General features: G+C 42.9%; 1 protein-coding gene across 2 annotated transcripts in view; it reads left to right on the top strand.

Annotated features, from left to right (window-relative positions):
• TGFBR3 (transforming growth factor beta receptor 3) overlaps nucleotides 1-20722 on the top strand; it is a 207340-nt gene that overhangs the window by 76927 nt on the left and 109691 nt on the right. For both annotated transcript variants that reach the window (XM_030328179.1, XM_030328180.1), the window contains one exon: nucleotides 10612-10796. In XM_030328179.1, coding sequence (XP_030184039.1) covers nucleotides 10612-10796 — 185 coding nt within the window. The remainder of the gene's footprint in view (nucleotides 1-10611; nucleotides 10797-20722) is intronic.

The raw sequence follows: 20722 nt of genomic DNA, 5'->3' as shown, positions 1-20722 counted from the left end.
ACATGGCTGTAATTAGTAATATTTGGCATGGCCAAAACAAAAGTTGGTAGATTTTTCTTTTTAATCTCTTGTCTCCTATCTATAATCAGGACCAGTGGTTACAGGCTTTAATTCAGCTCACCAGCAGTTATGGTTTTCTCCTTCCATCGTTCCTGACTATATCCCCACTTACAGCTTCTTGTCTTGTCACTTACCCAGACTCTGCACCCCAGCCCTACCTGAGGGCTCACCAGTCCCAGAGAATGCTCACTGTAGCATGTTATGCCTTTGTGTTTCTGTGCACATCCTTACCTCTGTTTCTCCCACCTTTTCTTTTTCATCAGACACCAGTTTGCTAGAGGTTAAAAAAGAGAAAATCCATTAAGTAACTATCTTAGGCTCAAACTGAGGTCTGGTTGATGAATGGGTTTGGCAATGTGATCCCTCAGGGTTAATGAGAGGCAGCTTCCCAGCCTTCCAAGTCCCACTTTGCCAGAAAATATTGCATTAGTAGGACTTAAATTATAATTTTTATTGGTTATGTGCCTAAATTGCATTTAATATTTTGAATCCAGATCAAATAAGTATTTTTTTCTTTTAATAAGGAAGTAGACTTTCTTTTAATAATTTTGTGTGTCTCAGACTCACACAGGAGAAAATAGATTGCATTTTCTTCCATCCTTCAAATCTTCATATTGGTTCTTGGTCTCAGTGCTGAGCCATTTAGGCAATAACATCCCATAAATTCTACTTTCCCCATAAATGAATACCAAAGGGGAGTTAGTGTCCTCTTTATTCCTGGCTTCCTTTAGATCGTTTCAGAACAGGAATAGATGTACCATCTTACAGATCAAAAGTAAACAACAAGAAAGTCAGCCAAGGTGATGCCAGATTACTCTCTGGATTTTAGAAATTCCCTAGAGGTAGAAAAATGGACTGTTCTCACCTTTGGGAGTTATACTTCCGGAATTTGCTCAGAGAACAGGAATTTTTACTCCAATACTGCACAGCTTTATTTTAAATCTTTCCACTGCAATTCTTAGAAGAAATTTTGGGGGAGAAGTGGCTAGGGAGTAGTATAAGAACATCTTATCTTAGATATTTTATTAATCATTCTAAAAGCTCAGAAAGAAAACATTTTTTCAATGGAGAAAATATTTTCATTCATTTACTTCTCCTCCTCCCCTCAAGGGACTTTATGTCTCTAATAGTACTTGAAATTTGTAAAGCATTGGCATGTATCGTGTCTCATGATATACGAGCCTCTCATAAAGTAAGAGAAAGAGAGATTATGGGAAACTTCAAGACAGGGTCCCATAACTGGTAAGCAGCAGATCTGGATTTAAAATGTCAGCTCTCACATTTCCTGGTCCAGTTGGCTCTAATATGGGGACCCTTCTCTTGCTATGCCTAGTGGTGACTTGTGGAGCATACTTCATCAGCTACCTGTTCTCTTCAGATTATAAAAAACATGAAACAATCCCACTGCCTCCCAGAACTGCATGAATCCCTTCTGATATTTGTTGGTTGTATAGTGGTATCTTGCTCAAATGGAAAAGTGTGTGCCCTTTATAACCAGGCACTTCCCAACACTTTGAGAATTTAAATTCTTTTTTTTTTTTTAATGTTTTATTTATTTGAGAGAGAGAGAGACAGAGAGACAGAGAGACAGAGTGCAAGCGGGGGAGGGGCAGAGAGAGAGGGAGACAGAATCAGAAGCAGGCTCCAGGCCCTGAGCTGTCAGCACAGAGCCTGATGCAGGGCTTGAAGCTACGGGAGAACCGTGAGATCATGACTTGAGCTGAGGTCGGTCACTTAACCCACTGACACCCAGGTGCCCCCAGAATTTAAATTCTTAAAGGTACCCTGCCTTTTGTTTCTTTTCGGACTTGTAAAAACAAACTTGAACATGGGAAATTCTTCAACATGGTTGCACCATGATTTGAACACAACAGTATACAAATAAGCATTGGCTTTTGACCCAGTTGGCAGTTGACTTCTTGGAAGAGGGCTAGTTGGTCCAGTGGAAGGTCTGGATTTACATACTCACTTGGGGGATGAAATAAACTATGATAAGACATGCCTAAGGAGTTGTACTATAGAAAAATCTGGCTGTTTTTTCCTGAGAAATACAGATTACAGGTTTTAGGCCACTAGAAACTCTTCTGCTTGTCTTTTTTCTACTAAGGATAAATTTTAGCCTTAAGTCAAGTTTTATTGTTGAAAAGCCTAGGGGGGACTTTGGTAGAAGGGCCCCCTTTGGATCTTAATGGTGGTACATTCCACAGCTCCATCCCCAAAGGGTTGTAGCTCAATGAGTTGTAATTTGAGATGGTATAAACACCAGCCTATGCTGTGTACACAGCAGGCACTCTTGAGCTCAGGCCTTCCAGGTGTTTTTTCCTGGAGCTTTGTTTTGCATCCTATCCTAGAATATGTCACATTCCCTTGCATGAAGCTCACTTAGAGCCTGGCTGTGCTATTGCTGAGAAATCATCTTGGGTGCCCTTTCCTACAGATTTTCGCATCCCATTGGGGGTTGAAGGAATTTTCAGCTCAGGGGCAGAATAGATCCTGCAGTGCCCAGGCGCACAGTCTATGGGAGTTTGTCCCTCTTCACAGCTGACAGCATTGCAGAATTCCCTGTGGGACAATAACAGAAACCCTTATTAGCCAATGGTGTTGTTGGAATAAAATCTCCCCACTGCAATGTCTTGGTCCCAGGCTATAATGTTACCCCTCCATTCCCTCTGCATCTTTACCACTTTTTATTGCAGCTGAACACACGCTCCTCATTAGTACCCTGGGTGATATGGGGAATCAGTGTGCTGGAAATTATGTGCAATAGGTACCAGATGTTTGTGTCAACTTGGTATGCATTGGTATTTAAAATGCTTAAGGATCACATTTATTAAATGTGAAAATTACTTATTGCACCTCCCCCCAAACAATAACTCCCCCACCCCCAATGTTTTACTCTCTGTTGCATGAGGTGTGATAATAATTTCTTTGGGGACAGATTAAATTTAAAGTGTGTGCAGCAAATGCATCTGTTCCCAGATGCTTCGTCTGCATTCTGTCAAGCCTTAGGGCTGGCCTGCAGCCAGCGTGGATGTGGGGGTTCTGTAACAGAGATTGGAATGCTGTGTTGTAGCTAAAGGACATAATGAAAGGGTGAGTCCATTTGCATTTTTTTCTTTAAGTGGAACTGGGAATTTAGACATTGATGTTATAGCCAGATCTTAGGAACATTTCCCATGTGTGCAGATAAGCAAACATGAGTGAAAAAGAGGAAGACGACATTTGGTAAAATGAGAAGTAAGTTTGTGCTTTTCATTGAGTTTATGAAATCTTTTAAATTAACTAAAAGTTTGCAAGTGCGAACTAATCAGTCTGTTTTATCAAACATGAGTTAATGTGTAGGTTTGGCCAATAAGTCTGCTTGTTCATCAAACACTGAGGTGAAGGACAGGAAAATGCAGGTTAGAAGCCAGCGGTGACTATCCGTGGGAAAAGCTTAGACCTGGAGGCTGAGAGACCGGGTTCGAATCCCACCCTGCCCTCTGCTGGTGGTGTGTGACCTTTGGCAAGTTACTTAGCCTCTAGGGGTCCCCGTTTCCACCACTCTAAAATGGGAGTTTTAACAGTACCTTTACAGTGCTGCAATGAGGATTAAAAACAATATGTGCATAGTGTGTGGCCCAGAGAAGGTGCATGATAGCCGTATACATGAGGAATTAAACCCTGGCTTATCACAGGAGGTGGAGGCCTAGCGTGTCACCATATGCTCCACAGTGTTGCCCCAGGTGGCCCAGCTGCTGAACACAGGGCTCTGCTTTGTGAAGGAGGCCACTTGGTCTGGGCCACCTGGTGAGCTTCTCTCCACAGGGCTTACTTGAATCTGTGCTGTCTTCAGGTCAGTGAATGTTTTTAGTCAAGAGAAGTAGCATCTTGTGAGTGAATTGGGGCCATGGGTCTGTCCTGGTGGCTGAGGAGGGTGTATTGAGAAGGAAAAACACAGTCTGACTTCAGGGTAGGAAAGAGGACAAGTCAAACAAAACACAACACCCAGCAGGATTTGGGGGAGATCAGATTGCTTGTGTAGCCAGCAGAGAAGGATAAACTCAGCTCACGCTATCAGACCAAGGGAAAGTTAGACTTTGAGAATTACCCGCAAAGAATCCTGGATGGGGCAGATACTAGATGCCTGGAATAAAAAGAAATATCTAGATGGGGAGGCAATAGTGGGAAATGTCTCTGGAGGTGGACCTGTATGTACATTACTATTAAGAAGCAGTCCGTCGAAGTATGCACCCAGTTTTGTGGCTTGCAACATGTGATAGTGGCAATTATATCTGTTCTGTCCACATTAGAGAGTTTCTGTGAGGCCTCAGATAAAGAATCTGTACAATGTTCTTTTTTTTTTTTTTTTTTTTTTTTTTTAGTAAAATGCCTTCTGACTGTTAACATTGGTGCAAGGTGAATAGGAATGTGCATTTATGATATTGTTGCCTTTAGCCAGCATTTCTTTCCGTATCACTTATGCCCTGCCTGACCCTTACGGTGGTAAAGTTGCTTTTGCTGTGCTGATTGGCATCATCACGGAGCATGCCACTCATTTGCCTCATGACTTGGGGGAAGAGATAGCTCAGGGAAGGAAGGGCTGTGGGTTTCCAGTGGTGGCCACAAGAGAAACTCCCAGCCTTCCGATGCTGTCAGTGAGAGCCTGTGTGAGCAGTTCCTCAGCTCACAGGTCACCACAGAAGTGAGCAGATGAGTCAGATAGGGTTTCAGAACATGTTTTCCTAGTTTCCAAGCCTTTGTGGCTATGAGGTGCTGCACTTGGGCCCCTTGGTGGCCGCCTTGCTAGCTTAGGCTTGTGTAGTAGAGCCTGGGGGTGGGTCACACTCTTCCTAGGTGGAAGCTTCCCTCTGGATGTGGCTCTGGCCTTGTGTGAGCAGATGCAGTAGAAGCTGCTTTGAGGCCAGTTCCTAGAGGCTTGCTCTGGTTTCAGGAGAGGGGCAGGAAAGCCTGCACCTGACCAGAGGTGGCAGGAGGCTGGAGGCTTGCTGATGGCAGAGGGGAGCATTGTGCCACCTGGAGAACACAAAAACAAGTTTGTGTTTCCTGCCTGCTGTGACATTTGAGGGTGGGGAAGTCCCAGCCGGGACTTGATTCTTAGCAACCAAAAATGCCACCTCCTTTGTATCATGATTGATTCCACCACCCCTCCCCCCAACTCCCTTATTATAAGATGGAAGTTTTATCTACTAGGTAAAGAGTGAAAGGAAGAATTCTAGGATAGAGTCTCCTATTTGTATGAAATCCTTTTTTTAAATGTTTATTTATTTTTGAGACACACACACACACACACACACACACACACAGTACGAGCAGGAGGGGCAGAGAGACAGGGAGACATAGAATCCAAAGCAGGCTCCAGGCTCTGAGCTGTCAGCACAGAGCCTGGTGTGGGGCTCGAACTCACAAACCGCGAGATCATGACCTGAGCTGAAGTCAGGCGCTTAACCGACTGAGCCACCCAGACGCCTCTGTATGACATCCTTTGAGCATCTTGTGGTTCTTTCCCTTTCCTCTCCCACCGCCTTCCGTCATTAATATTTGAGTATGTACTGTATGCCAGACGTTATGCTGGGATAAAGGATACAGCAATAATCAGAATAATAGGGCTCCGTTCTTCTGTGATGTTTGCAGTCTTTGGGTATATGTAGACATTAAACAAATCATTGGACAAATGATTATATAAGTATAACCACATGAAGTGCAGTGAAGAGAAATGAAGAGTACCATGTGAGTATTTAAAAATGTATTCTCTAATGTAAGAGAAGTAAGAGAAGCTTTCATGAAAGATCAGAAGAATGAGTAAGAATTTGCCACCCCATGGCAGGGCAGAGGAACAGGAATGGTGGGAAAGTCTTCCTGGAGGATACCTTGTATACGGAGTCTCTGGTGGGAAGAAGGTTAGCATTTTTGATGAAATAAAATAAAGCTAGATTAAGCTGCACGTGTCAGAAAACTCAAAATGATATTGGCTTGAAAAAAATTACATGTGTTCCATATAAAAAGAAGTAGTCCAAAGCTGATCCAGTAGCTCCATCTTCATCAAGAACCTAGGCAACTTCTGTCTTATTGCTTTGCCCCACTCAGCATGTTGTTTCCATTTTATGGCCCAAGATGGTTGCTCTGGCCCTACTCATCACATCTGTCTTCCTGCCCACAGGAAGGAGGAAAGGGCTGAAGAACACAACTTCCCTTCGAAAGAAATCTCTTGGAAATTGCATGTGTCACCTTTGGTTATATCTTCTTAGCCAGAATTTTGTCACATGGCCATACCTAGCTGCAAACATTAGCTAGGACTTCCAGTACAATATTGAAAAGGAGTGGTGATAAGGGACATCCTTGCCTTATTCCTGATGTTAATGAGAAAGCTTCTAGTTTCTCTCCATTAAATATGATGTTAGCTATAGGTTTTTGGTGTTGTTTTTTTTTTTTTTACATGCTCTTTATCCACTTGAGGAAGTTCCTATCTATTAGTTTGCTCCGAGTTTTTATCATGAGTGACTGTTAGATTTTGTCAAATGCTTTTTCTACATCTGTTGATAGGATAATATGATTTTTCTTCTTTAGCCAGTTGGTAAGATGGATTACATCAATTGATTTTCAGACATTATGGATCTGGGTTGAATCCCACTTGGTTGTGGCATGCATTTCTTTTTTACATTGTTGGATTTGGTTTGCTTATATTTTGTTGAGGATATTTGCATCTGTGTTCATGAGAGATATTGGTCTTTTTTTTAAATTTTTTAAATGTTTATTTATTTTTGAGAGACAGAGAGATACAGGACATGAGCGGGGGAGGGGCAGAGGGAGACAGACAGAGAATCTGAAGCGGTCTCCAGGCTCCGAGCTGTCAGCACAGAGCCTGACGTGGGGCTCGAACTCACAAGCCATGAGATCATGACCTGAGCCAAAGTTGGATGCCTAACCGACTGAGCCACCCAGGCACCCCTAGTCTTTTTCTTGTCTTGAGATATATTTGCCTGGTTTTGGTATTAGGGTAACACTGACCTCACGGAATGACTTAGGAAGCATTCCCTCTGCTTCTACTGAAAGAGAGAAGCAGAGATTCCCTCTGCTTCTTCTTCTAGAGAATTGGTGTAACTTCTTCATTAAACGTTTGGTAGAATTTGCCAGTGAACCCATCTAGATCCAATATGTTTTTATGAAAAATTTCACCATACAGAGATGTGAGCCCCAGAGGTAGGTGTGAGTGTCACTCCTTGGGTGACCTTACAACTGTTACTTAAGTGCATTAAATGTATTCTCTTTTTCTTTAAAATAGGGATACTACCACTTTATTATGATGGTGTTCAAGGTTATACAAACCCAGAACTGCCCAGCCTATAGTGAGCACTTAATAAATAGGAGCAATTTATTATTATGTTTTTTTTACTACCCCAGACTGACATTGTGTGTTGAATTGTTGAAGCCACCATTTCTTATATACTTTTGGAAGATAAGGGTACATAATTCCTAATTTCTTTCTTTCTTGCTTTTTGGCTTTACGGATAGCTTAATCATACTTGTAGCTTTTTTTTTTTTTTTTTAACTTAGAGGAAAAAAATTCATTAAGGGATCTCAAAAACCAACTACCACTCTGGTATATTTGATGGTCAGAGATGCTCTATATGGCGTGTGTTTAATCATTGACCCCAGTGGGTCTTTGAAGTGCATCTATCCAGTCAGTTGATCATAGTGTGCCCTGTGCGTTGCTTTTTTCTTTGACCTTGGACTGACTCCTATAACACATGGCTGGAACTATAGCCCATTAAGTGGGATCTTCCCTGCCCTGACTCTGGCAAGATAAAAACCATAGATTCTAAGGTGAGGATTGCTTGTCCTTAGCAATCTTTAGGAAAGACTTTATCCTCTGATTTATTGCCAGTGAGTTTTTTCTCTAGCCCTAGTGTGGTGATTTAAGGGAGATCCTGACAGGTGATGGTGGCATTGTAAGGAGGAGGGCAAGTCAAGCAGATTGCAGACATGTTTTGGGTGGAACCACAGGCCATTTGGAGCTTTGCACATACATACAAAAGTGGTGCTGAAGAGCTTTTTTTTTTTTTTTTTTTTTTTAAGTTTTTCTCTATAATCTCTACACCCATCATGGGGCTCAACCTCATGACCCCAAGATCAAGAGTCGGATGCTCTACTGACTGAACCAGCCGGGTGCTCTGTTTTCAGTTTTTATTTAAATTCCAGTTAGTTAACATGCAGTGTAATATTAGTTTCACGTATACAATATAGTGATTCAACACTTCCATACAGCACCTGGTGATGATCACACGTGCATTCATTAATCCCCATCACCTATTTAACCCATCCCTCTACCCTGAAAAGCATTTTTATATGTGCTCAATTTATGATAATGGAAAACTCATGGCAGGAGGCTGTGAAACCAGTTCCCCAGAGTTGAGTAGGAAGTAGTAGGAGACTCTGGAGCTTTGGGGTGTGAGATATACCAGACACCCCTCTGCAGTTGGTGAGGACAGGAGGGGAAACAGTAGGGGGAGCAACTGCTCATACTGTTTGCCCTACATGGGGACTTCAGGGACTATGTCCCGTACCTGCTGCCTTTGCCACTGTGACATCTTCCTTCACCACCGCTATTTCTCAGAAAGCAGCTGGGCACAGTGCAGCAGTACAGAGAGCAGCAGTGATTATTTGAGAAGGTACATACTTCATTTCAGACCAGATAACTATTATCAACCTAGACAATTTCCATGAGTTCTGAAATAGACTTGGCACACTAGGCAGGGTGTCTGCTTATAGTATAGCAGTGGGGGTGCAGGATTGCCTGGTTCTGAATGACATTTGCATTTTAATTTTGCACTGGGTCTGTAATCCTGGAGAGTACTTTTACTATGTATAAGTCAGGAAGAACTTGTTGGGAGTGAGTTTAAGTCTTTTATCAGGTTCCACTTGGAAGGCTGCGGTTTAGTGGACGCTATATCATCAAGTCTCAGTCTCCCCACGTATCCAGTGGAGACAACACCAAGCTTGCAGAGATATATTATGGGTTCCTCTTTCTTAGATGTCTCTTTCTGTCAACCCAGCCAGTGTGCAATGAGGCCCAAGTAGTACCTCACATCACTTTTGCCCATATTACCTCCTTACAGCCGAATCCAAGTCTCTAGAATGGTGCCTCAATCAACAGTCAGGGAGGAGGCAGTTTTTGTTGTTGTTGTTGTTGTTGTTGTTGTTGTTGTTGTTGTTTGTAAGCCCAGTGATTCCCTTCACAAATATTTTTTGAGCATCTTCTACATGCCAGATGCTGTGATCGGTGCTGGGGACACAAAGATGAGTAACCCACAGTCCGGGAGGTCATACTGTACTAGCAGGGACAGATGTGTATACACTGGTGGTTACAGTGTAGACAATGAAACCTCAGAGATGGGCAAAGAAATTATGAGAGGATGGAGGAAGAGTACTTCCCTCAGCTTGGGGTGTTTGTTGTGGGGACAGAGTTCGAGTGGAAGAGGAATTTGGGTAACAGAAAAAAACTTGAATAAAGGCATGGAGTTAAGAAACATCATGGTATCTTTGGAGAACTTTCAGCCAATTGGGGTTGCTGGAGTAGGTTGGGGTGAGGCTGGAGAGAGAGGAAGGGACTGATCAAGAAAGGCCTTGTGTGCCTGGTGGAGGAGCTTGGGCTTTCTTCATAGGCCAGAAGTCCTTAAGGGACCAGACATGCCCACAGAGATGGGAGGGGCAGGCATTCATATTGGGAATAACCATCCCATTGAGCACCCTGGGTAACGTGGGTGGTGCTTGCATGGAAGGTGACTTGGAGAGCTGGAGACCAGAGTCACCTTTTAGGAAGATCTGCAGTTGTCTAGAGACAGAGGTGATGAGAATCACAGAAGGTAGAGCTGGGCAGGAATGGATGTTAGGATTTAAGTTTTGATGATTAGAGGAAGGGAGAATCAGGAGGCGGGAGCCGAGTATTTCCAGGATTCTACTTTTCCTATTTGAAGCTCTACTCATATGCTTTGCCCTCTCTTGGGAGGATTTTTCTGACCTCTGGTCCAAATTTTGCCATACAACGCTGGCCCCAATTAGCCCTGCTCATTATATCTTGCTTTGTATTGTTCTTAAGTTTGTTTTGCTCTAAGAAGGGGGAAGTGCTTAAAAAGTTGAGACTGTATCTTATACTTTTTTGGTGCAATTTTAGGTGTTTAATGTTATTTATGCATACTGTTATTGGGCTTTAGGCAATTTATTCCATTTACTTCTGGTTTTCTTCTACGAGAGGAAGGAATTGAACACAGATGTCAAACGGGAGGTTTCCTCCATCCAGAGGAATACATTCGTGACTTGTGTATCTAAAAGGGAATTTAAATAATCAAATACACATCAAAATCATCTGAAAGGAATTCAAGAGATGGGGGTTTTAGAATAGGTTAAGCTTTTTTGCCATTCAGTTCTGGAAAGAACTTACCTGGAAAGGTTCCTAAAGGTTGGCAGTGGCTTGATCATCCAGACTAATTAATTTAACTGTAGCACAGTTAATTGCTGTTTCTGAGGGGTTTGTGTTTATGATTCTTTCTGCAGATCCAGAGCCCGGGACCCAGTGTGAAGTGTCGCCTGTCAACGCCTCCCATCCTGTCCAGGCGTTAATGGAGAGCTTCACTGTCTTGTCGGGGTGTGCCAGCAGAGGCACGACGGGGCTGCCACAGGAGGTGCACGTCCTGAACCTCCGCACTGCTGACCCAGGGCCTGACCAGCCTCAGAGAGAGGTAGGCGTAGGCACCAGCTTTCTACTCACTGCCCCTCTGAGTTTGTAAAGACACTTCTCTTGTTTTTCCATTCCGGGTTTAGCAAGGATGCTCGTGTGTGAATATAAGTGGGGAGGAGGGGACACAGTGTACGCAGATTGCTCTCTAGACTGGGCAAGTCTAGGACATCATTCTGGAGAGATTTTTCAGCCTTGTAACTTTCCTGGCTACCCCTATTGGAAAGAATGTTCTTAAGAATTTCGTCTTTTAAACATGGCTGTCAAAAAATAAAATAAGGTGCCATTTTTCTGTAATTGTAAGATGTCTTTCTCATCTCCTCCTGTGTCCCTGTGTTTCTCATTTCTTTCCTTTGTCTTATGAACCTGCTGCCCCTGCAGGATGAGTCGGTGGAAATTGGAGAACTCTCTGAAATAAAGATGGTGGTACTTTGTACCTGAATGAAGAGTGCTGGAGGATAGCTCCTTACACTATCTAGGCAGCTTCTTGAAGATAGTGCTGGTCTAGGTGATGGTGACGAGCCAAGCTCGTAGTGACTCAGTATTTCATCTGTCCTCAGTGCTATTTGAAGCACTCATACACTTAGCCCATAAGTCCTATTATTATCCTCCTTTTACAGGTGACAGGTGCAGAAGTAACTCACTCACACAAGGTCATCACTTTAAAAGAAAAATGGCCTCCTCTTTCCTGTGGCTCAGAAATGACCTAGTTTGTGGGTAATGGTCGTCATACTGGAATATAACACACAGTTGCCATTCTTTCTTTTTTTAAGCTTCTGTGTGTCAGAAATGTTATCAATCAGGTATTATCCCTCCAGGGAGAGAGAAATCATAGTAAATCCTGATCACAGCGAAGTGTAGGGAAACTAATGCAGAATGGAATTTGTCTTTGCGTTTTCTCCTGGTCAAGGAAATTCATTTCCAGAATTATTTGTTTATGTGCCTCAACCACTCTGCCTTTTGTGGGGAGTAGGAATAGGAGAGAGGTGAGGTGTCCAGAAGGAAAAGCAAACTGATTTTCATCTCATGAAAGTGTGCAGAGTTGGCTCATTTCAAAGACAAATCATCTAACCTTTTCAGCTACCCTGGAAATTATTGTTAATACACTTGGTTGCTTGCCATTGTTGCTGCAACACATATTTCAGGTCAGATTTCTTTATCCTAGCAATGTGTCTTTAATTCTTAACTTATGGGGGAGATTTGTGGTGGGAGGGAAAGGAGGAGGAGGAAATGCAGTTCCTGTGAAGCGTTGCTGACTCCAGCAATTCTTTAGCAGCAATAATTACTCATTTTATATGTGCTCTCTCAGAGGAACTAAGAAAGAAAAGAAAGTTTGAGCTATTACAGAAGCAGCAACAGCAGAAATTCTGGATGTTAAATTGTGCAGTACTGTTGTTGACTCTGAAAATAGATTCCAATAAGACGATTGAAGTAAAAGAAAAACACCTCCAGGAATGATAGCAGATTTCTCCACACTTGCATTTACTACGTTAGATTAAAATGTTCATGGCAGTAAATTACTAAATCAGCTCTTTCCCCCGGCTTGTTATTGGTGCAGGATCAACTCTAAGATCTATTATAAATCCACCCTTCTCTGACATACATACTCTGAGGGTACATAAAACTAGCTGGCATCCAGGGACGTAGTGTGTTCAGTGAGGGAGTAAAGAAATGGGGTCTGTAGGGGATAGTCTCAAAAATTTGTTTAAAAACCTAAACATTACTCTCCTTTATTCAGTATTCATATAGTACATGTATATGTATGACTTGGGGTTAGTGATTTGAAGATATTTTTGAGATGAGGCAACTGAGGGAAATTACATCCTTTCTTTCTTTGGGGACTTTTTAGGAATTAGATGGTTGCAATTCATTCCTTTTTGAAAACAAGATTTTGGGATATGTGATCTTTGGAAATTCTATCTGGCACTGAGTTGCTCTCAGACGTTGGAGTATTTTATGTACAGATGTGAGTGTAGAGTACAACATCAGAGTGGTTGGGCCACGAGAGAATGAAAGAATGATGGCAAAATGGGGGTGGAGAGATAGTAAATATTAAATCTCTCATCTTCTCCATGTATGACTGTGCAGCCACGCAGTTTTTGAAATCATTTGAACTACATGTCCCCGCAGTTCCACTTCTCTAAGTATTTGCCCAAAAGACATGATAACGTATGCCCACACAAAAACTTGTCCACAAATGTTGATGGCAGTGTCATTCGTATGAAAGAGTGGAAACAACCTGCATGTCCATCTACTGGTGAATGGATAAATAAAATGTGGTCTATCCACCCGATGAAGTGTTACTCATAAAAAGGAATGAAGTGCTGCTGTGTGCTGCCATGTGGATGAACCTTGAAGACATGATGCTAAGTGAAAGAAGACAAGACAGACACATATTCCGTGAATCCATTTATATGAAATGTCCATAATAGATTTATAGAAACGAAAAGTAAATTAGTGGTTGCTATGAGCTGAAGGGCAAAAGAGAGAAATGGGGGTTGATGGCTAATGAGTACCAGGTTTCTTTTGGAGGGACAGAAATGTTCCAAAATTAAGTGGTGGTGATGGTTCCCCGACTGCATATGAATATACTAAACACCACTGATAAATGTGAATATACTAAAAATGGTTGGGTTGCATTTTAAATGGGTGAACTTTTTTTAAACCAAGATTGCTTACTACCCCAACCTGAGGTCACCTAATTCTCTTCTCACTGGATAACTTGGTTTTTATAGATATCATGTGGTCTGTGCTAAAAATCACGGCTGATCCATTTTTGGAGTAAGAGAGGAAGGACCAGAGGTAGCCTTTGTGCACGTCTCTACTGACCAGTGAAGGCAAATACTCGTCAAAGTGAAATGATGCCCTTATGTATAAATTAGCAAAAAGAGTGCCATGCTAGCTCCAAGGTATAACTGACCTTGACTCTGATGACCAAGGTAGTTGTTTTTCACCATTTCCCCCTTAAATTACTAAATCAGCTCTTTCCCATAGCTTGTTATTGGTGCAGGATCAACACTAAGATCTATTATAAATCCACCCTTCTCTGACATTTTGCTAAATTCCTACCTCCTAGGCATCTTAAGGTTCTTCAGCTGAAGAGAGGCTGCTGCTATTCCTGTGTGAAGGAGGTGACAGAGCCCTACACCTGGAAGTAATAACTGCAGCAGGTTGACAAGATTTGGGGAAATAGTTATGCTTAAGTCAGAGAAACAGTTTTAGAGGCCAGCAGAGAATTTGTGTCAGAAACTCGCTTGTGACAATAATGTATACAAAGCCTTCTGTAGCAAAGCACTGCTTTGCCGCTGGCCTCCCTGCTGGGTTCTCCTCAGGACAGTGCAGAGACCTATAATTGTATTTTTCATCTGAGACCACACCTCTCATTTGTAATCATTGGTTTTGGAAACAACAGGCCTGGAAGTGAACAGGAAACTTGAAAAAGACTCTGGCGACAGAGAAGGGCAGAAGACAGTAAACAGCCCAGAGAGATCAGTTTTGTCTTTAGGAATAAGCAGACACCGGTGTCATCATTTTCATCCTGTGAAAACCAGCTCTCACTCTTTGCCTTCTAAAACGTACCCGTCCCCCTGTCAGAGTTTGGGCCCTCGGGGTGTTTCCTGATTCCTGAGAAGGGTTATAGCACCACCAGAGGCTTGCTTACAGTAACATACTTTCATTAGTTGCTGGAATGGCAACAATTTTGTTTCCTATCTAATTTTTATTGTGACCTGCTTTTATGTGGCCATGTGTCTTTTCTATTTCCGACTTACCTAATTGCCTGTTTACTATGAAAAGCTGCTGAGACCAAGCCCCTAGTTAGCATTACCTACGTATATAAAAGACATGGTGTTTAAATTTATATATTTGTCTTGACATTAAAGCAGTAACTCTTAATGTCTATTCCAATAACTGGTTGTATGGAGGAAAGATCTGGAAGGCTCATTGTCATGGGAAAGGGACCAGGTTTAATAACTTTATCCCTCAGAAAGTTCAGAACCGTTCATACTTTCATGTATTTGCTTATTCTCTGCCTCATTCCAAAGAAAGGATTTGGGATAGGCTTACAGTAGACATCTCAACAGTGTAAGCAGAAATGCAGGATGAGGGCAAAGCAAAAAGAAAAGCATAGTTGTTGGCTCTATGGGTTAGTGTGTTTGGTATGGTTGAGTATGAAATTTGGATCCACACATCTTGGCAGGCGGGGCCAAATGGGATGTGTGGTTAATCACACATGTGGCTGCAAATCACTTTTACTTTGTACCTTCTCGAGGACTGTGGCATAAAGTTGTTCCTTCCCTGCTTTTTAAAAAAAAATTTTTTTGATGTTTATTTAGTTTTGAGAGAGAGAGAGACGGAGTGTGAGCAGGGGAGGGGCAGAGAGAGGGGGAGACAAAGAATCCGTATCAGGCTCCAGGCTCTAAGGTGTCAGCACAGAGCCCGACAGGGGGCTGGAACTCAAGAACCGTGAGGTCATGACATGAGCCTAAGTCAGATGCTTAACCGACTGAGCCACTCAGGTGCCCCCCCCCCCCCCGCTTCCTTTTGAGGGCAGGAAAGACCACAGTTGGGAGAAAGAGAAGCAAGTAAGCACATCTCTCTGAAATGCTAACTGTTCTGCTTGCTTCTTAACAGTTCCCATGCCCACTGAGTTACAGTAACAGCGACGACCATGGTGATGGTGGTGGTGAAGTGCCTGCTGGGGGCTGGCCACCTCCCTGGCACTTGTATTATTTCTGCCTGTCCTCATTGTCACCAGAGAAAGGAGCAAGGCTTAGGGAGGCAGTGGACGCTGGGTCGGTTGGACTCTTCTAGCACAGGCTTTCCCCACTCTTCCCATCCACTTCCCTTCTACCTTCAGCTCTTACCTTGTTCCCGGATATGAAACCTGCTGACCACTCTGGCTCCACCTGTTAGGTGAGCCAGCTGATCTCCTACTCAGGGTTTGGGTTTCCTGCATAGGCTTGTGACAGCTCATTCCAGTGTCCCCAGTCCCTTTTCATTCCCTTCTTGTGGCTTTGGGGCAGTATTAAGGTTGGTCTCTTGCTGTCTTTTTTCCTCTCTCATTTAGAAGATTATCACATCATACATTAGTAATTCTAAAATGCAGGAAACTGAGGATCCCTTGCACTCTACGTGGCCATTAATGGCCATACCAAATGCCACCTCCCATCTGTCCTTCATTGTTGATTATTTCCTTCCCTCCCTCCCCCCATAAGGCTTTCAGCTGCCTTCACAAAAGTAACCCACCTGTCCTCTGCTTCCATCCATGACTTCTTGTGACCAAACTTGCTTGAACCATGTGATAAGGGAGAATGAACAAATTAAAGGACTCTTCCTGCTATGAATGAAATAGGCGAGCTTTATTCCATGGACTTTGACTTCTGATTTGACATCTTTTTTGCTTACTTTGAGGAATCTGGCAGTTCAGGGATTAAACATTTTGGAGATCACTACTACCTACCTACTCACCTATCTATACATAGTCTTGTCTCTGTTTCCACAATGTTAGTAGGTGAACAACATTTCTCTTCTCCCTCAGTTATTTTTTTTTTTAATTCTTAACGTTTATTTATTTTTGAGGGATAGAGACAGAGAATGAGCCAGGGGGGTGCAGAGAGAGAGGAAGACAACAGAATCTGAAGCTGGCTTCAGGCTCCGAGCTGTAGGCACAGAGCCCGGACGTGGGGCTCGAACCCATGAACCGTGGGATCATGACCTGAGCCGAAGTTGGACACTTAACTGACTAAGCCAGCCAGGTGCCCCATCTTCCCCCTCAGTTATTAAAATACAGACAGAGCAGCCCAGGGGTGAGTGGAATGGGCTGTGTCTTACCTTTACTCATCACCACCCAAAGAATGGATACAAAATTACAAGACTGGCTTTTTGGAGACTACCTATGTTGGAGCAAAAATATCAGATGAACACGAAAACAGTAGCATACTAGCTACATTCCTTCTCTGCCTGGGACATTTTTTCCTCTGCAGTTATTCATGAGTGATTTGCCAGTGCTCGTCTTGTGTATGTGCAGAAAAAATCCAAATAAACTCAAGGCTGTTAATGTTTCAGAGATCTTACATGTAGTATATGCTTAGCAAGTGTCAGAGTAAACCGCTCACACACAGACATTGTATATTGGTGAAATTTAGTTACTAAACAAATACCTTCCATGTATAAATGCTGCCTGGTGTTTGTTTAAATGGAGATTGTTTTGGAAATCACTCCAGCATTTTAGGTGAGATTACCTCTGAACTGACCATTTTGTGCAGATCTACAGCAGATATATCAGAAAGTTAAACTGACAACAAGGGTCACATTTCTCTATTCATTTGAGTGCTGCTGTGGAACTTATTTCATTAATTTGAAAGACAACTGAATCTGACTCCCATGCAGGATTGGAGGCTCTAAATAAACAGGCCAGTCACATCATTTGAAGGGAGCTGCCCCTTCACCTGAAGATACTCAATACAGTTTTTTTTAAGTTTTTACTTATTTATTTTTGAGAGAGAGAGGGAGAAAGAACAGGCGGGGGAGGGGCAAAGAGAGGTAGGACAGAGGATCCCAAGCAGGCTCCAGGCTCCATGCTGACAGCAGGGAGCCTGATGCAGGGCTCTAACCCACGAACCGTGACATGACCTGAGCCAAAGTCAGATGCTTAGCTGACTGAGCCACCCTGGTGCCTGAGATACTCAATACACCCTGCTGGGCACTATGAAGGTGCTAGGCTAGGAGCAGGGTTGGGGACAGCAAGGCAACTAGACCTGGCTGCTGGCTCAGCAGAGGACAATGCAGGCCAGTTTAGAACGGGCCATACTAGTGAAGGATGGTTTCTAACATGTTGGGGCAAGATGTTGAATCAGAAATTATAGCCAACTCTGAAATAAGAACTCTTCAGAAACCCCGTTTTGGAAGTGTAGAAAAAAGTAAAAGCAGAAATCAGAGCGATAATAGTAAACATCAGGGGTTAGCAAACAAATTGGGACACAAACCAAGCGAAAAAGTTACAGCATTCCTACCAAGATGCTGGCTGGCCACATTGCTTAAACCCTGTCATTTATCATAGTAACGTCCAGATGCTGTGAAATTGCCCTCCGAAAGCACTCCTTCTTGCCCCACCAGGGGGACTGAGCCTGGTTGGTCTCTGCCATTTTAGCATGAGGTAATGCCGGGTTAAGTTCTTTGCTGCTTGAGAGGTGACAGATTAAAAAAAAACCTTTCATGATTGCCTCTTCCCCAGTCTGAAGAAGAGACTGCCTGGACCCCCTCTAAAATTTTTGCAGCAGCATTTTCCAACCAGTGTGGTGTTTGTCTTTATGGAGGTTGGGATTACAGCCCTGATCCATACCGTTGTTGCCATGGTAATTCCTCTTGACTTTTAAAAAATTCTAATTTCCTAAAAATGTTGTTAGAAAATGTTTTTACAGGAGCCCCCTCTGCATTTGAAAATGGGATTTTTTTGCTTTTAGGACTTTTTGGAGAGTATTTTAACAAGCAGTAGACCAAAGTACAAGGCAAGTCTACAAATCTGAGACCCAGATGTGCTGATTGGGCAAATGCCCAGTTTGTGTGTGCAGTGTCCAAATCTCTAACTTGTACTTTCTTGTTTTCATTGCTTATCTGCTATCTTGACATTTTGTTTGAGAGTAAAAAGAAATTTACTGCTAATATCTCTGATTTAACTACTCAAATTCTGCAGAAATGTTTCTTAAATCCCTTTCATTCGTTCCCCCACTGTGTTTTCTGAGTGTTTCTGTGAAAATGAGCACAGAAATTATTTAATTATTTTACTTTATTTATTTTATTTTTACTTTTAATTACTTTAATTATTTTACTTTTCTTTCTTCCACATTGAAGATGCCAGGTGTGAATGTGGCGCTGCTGATCATCTCTCCACGCTATTGTGTTTCTCTTATCCTTGTCTCTCCCACTCTTGAATGAGTGAACATCTGTGTGTCCTGTCTTTGCCTTCTTTCCTCTGCAGCCTGACTTCTGTTCTCCTGAGCTGATCTCTGATGATGCCCTTCAGACCGACTCATGGGATGCTGGGATTGGAGGGGTGCCCTGGAGACAGTCTAGACTTAACTACCGTACAGAGGAGACCGGGGCCAGGGAGTAAAGTGACGACTTGTTCACTGTCAGACAAGAAGTTGGTGCCAGTGCCGGACTGGAACGCAGACGCCCTGATTTCTGTGGCAGAGCCCTTTCTACCCCAGCATCTTTCCCCACTGTTACTCCTCCTCGACTCCTTTTTCTGCACCCCCTTTTCTGACATCTCTGTCTGGGCTCCAGGATGTTACCTTAGCCTGGTTCTCCTTCTTCCCTACCATCTGTTTTTCTGTTTCTTTCCCAACTCTTTGTTCCTTCTCAGGGGTTCTTGACTGGAGTATGGTCTTTGGCCTTTTTTTTTTTTTTTCTTTTTTTTTTTTAACACCCTGTCTGTTGTCCCTGGGTCACTCATCTATTCTCTGGATTCTCTGGATTCGCACCTCCATGCGAAAGACTCCCAACACTCCTTCCAGGCTTCTCCAGTGGAGCTCCAGTCAGGTCTCTAAAGAACCCTGCCTCCCTGGTCTTACCTCAAGCTCCCAGTCACTTCCCAGGCGTGTGCCTCTTGGTGAGTTACTTCATTCTCTAAGCCCCATTTGCTCATCTGTAAAATGCAGATGATAGTAGCAATTCCTTAGAGAGTTTACTGAGGCTTAGAGATGGCTGTATGGCACTTAGGGCTGCCATGTGTGCCTGGCATACAGTCAACAATCAAATGCTAGCTCTTTTTATCATCTCTGAAATGGAATGTGAGCCAGACTTCTTCCCCCAGTGCTGTTTATCAGTCCAACTTCCCTGTCCCATCAGTGTCACTGCTGCCATCTGCCATAGGTCCTTTGAACCATCTTGGATTTACCCATCCCTTTCAGACCCTGTATCGGTCAGCCACCAGGTTTTATTGACATTTTCTCTGAAATATCTCTTGAATTTCTGTGTTCTTCTCCACTTACCCTGCAGCTTTTTTTTTTTTTTTTTTTTTTAATTTGAGAGAGAGAGAGAGAGAAAGAGAAAGAAAATCTTAAGTAGGCTCCATGCTCTGCATGGAGCCCAGTTCAGGGCTTGATTCCAGGACCCTGGGATCATGACCTGGGCTGAAATCAAGAGTCAGAAGCTCAACTCACTGAGCCCACCCAGGCACCCCTTACCCTGCAGCTTTTTAAACCAGTTTTCTGGGACTGATTGTTTCAGTCTAGCTTGTGAACCATTTCTTAAAACCAGTTTTCTCTACATAACATCTCATAATTCATTCATTTACAGACGCATTCAGTGAGAACCTACTGCCTGCTAGGTAGACATTCTGCTACATCCTTTTTTTAAAATGTTTTATTTATTTTTGAGAGAGAGGGAGACAGAGGATCTGAGGTGGGCTTTATGCTGACAGCAGTGAGCCTATGTGGGGCTCGAACTTACAAACCATGAGACCATGACCTGAAGTCAGACACTCAACTGACTGAGCCACCCAGGGGCCCCAATTCTGTTACATTCTTACTCATGTTTATGTCTTCAGAATTTACTGAGGATTGAGAGCAAATAAATTTTAATGCAATGTGACAAATAATATGACCATTATTTGTTCTAAAATTAACAAAATTTTTCAGGAGCCCAACAGAGGCAGTGGTAATTCTATCTGCAGGTGTGGGAACGATTCCCAGAAGAGAGCATTTAATAAAGGGTTTGAAAGTCAAGTAGAAGTTTCTGGGCAGAAGGGAAGAGAGGCCTCAGTATACACAGAGGAGAAAGCAGAAACCACATGTAGAGGAAAAATTTCTCCATGTACATGTGTGTGGCTGGGGTACAGTTCAAGGAGTGCAAAACTGGCCTTTGGGCCAAATTCTGCCTGCTGCCTATTTTATATGTACATAATTTACATACCATAAAGTTTATTTT

Source organism: Lynx canadensis, chromosome C1 (genome assembly GCF_007474595.2).
Source record: "Lynx canadensis isolate LIC74 chromosome C1, mLynCan4.pri.v2, whole genome shotgun sequence".
Lineage (NCBI taxonomy): Eukaryota > Metazoa > Chordata > Mammalia > Carnivora > Felidae > Lynx > Lynx canadensis.
This window is presented reverse-complemented; position numbering and strand designations above follow the sequence as displayed.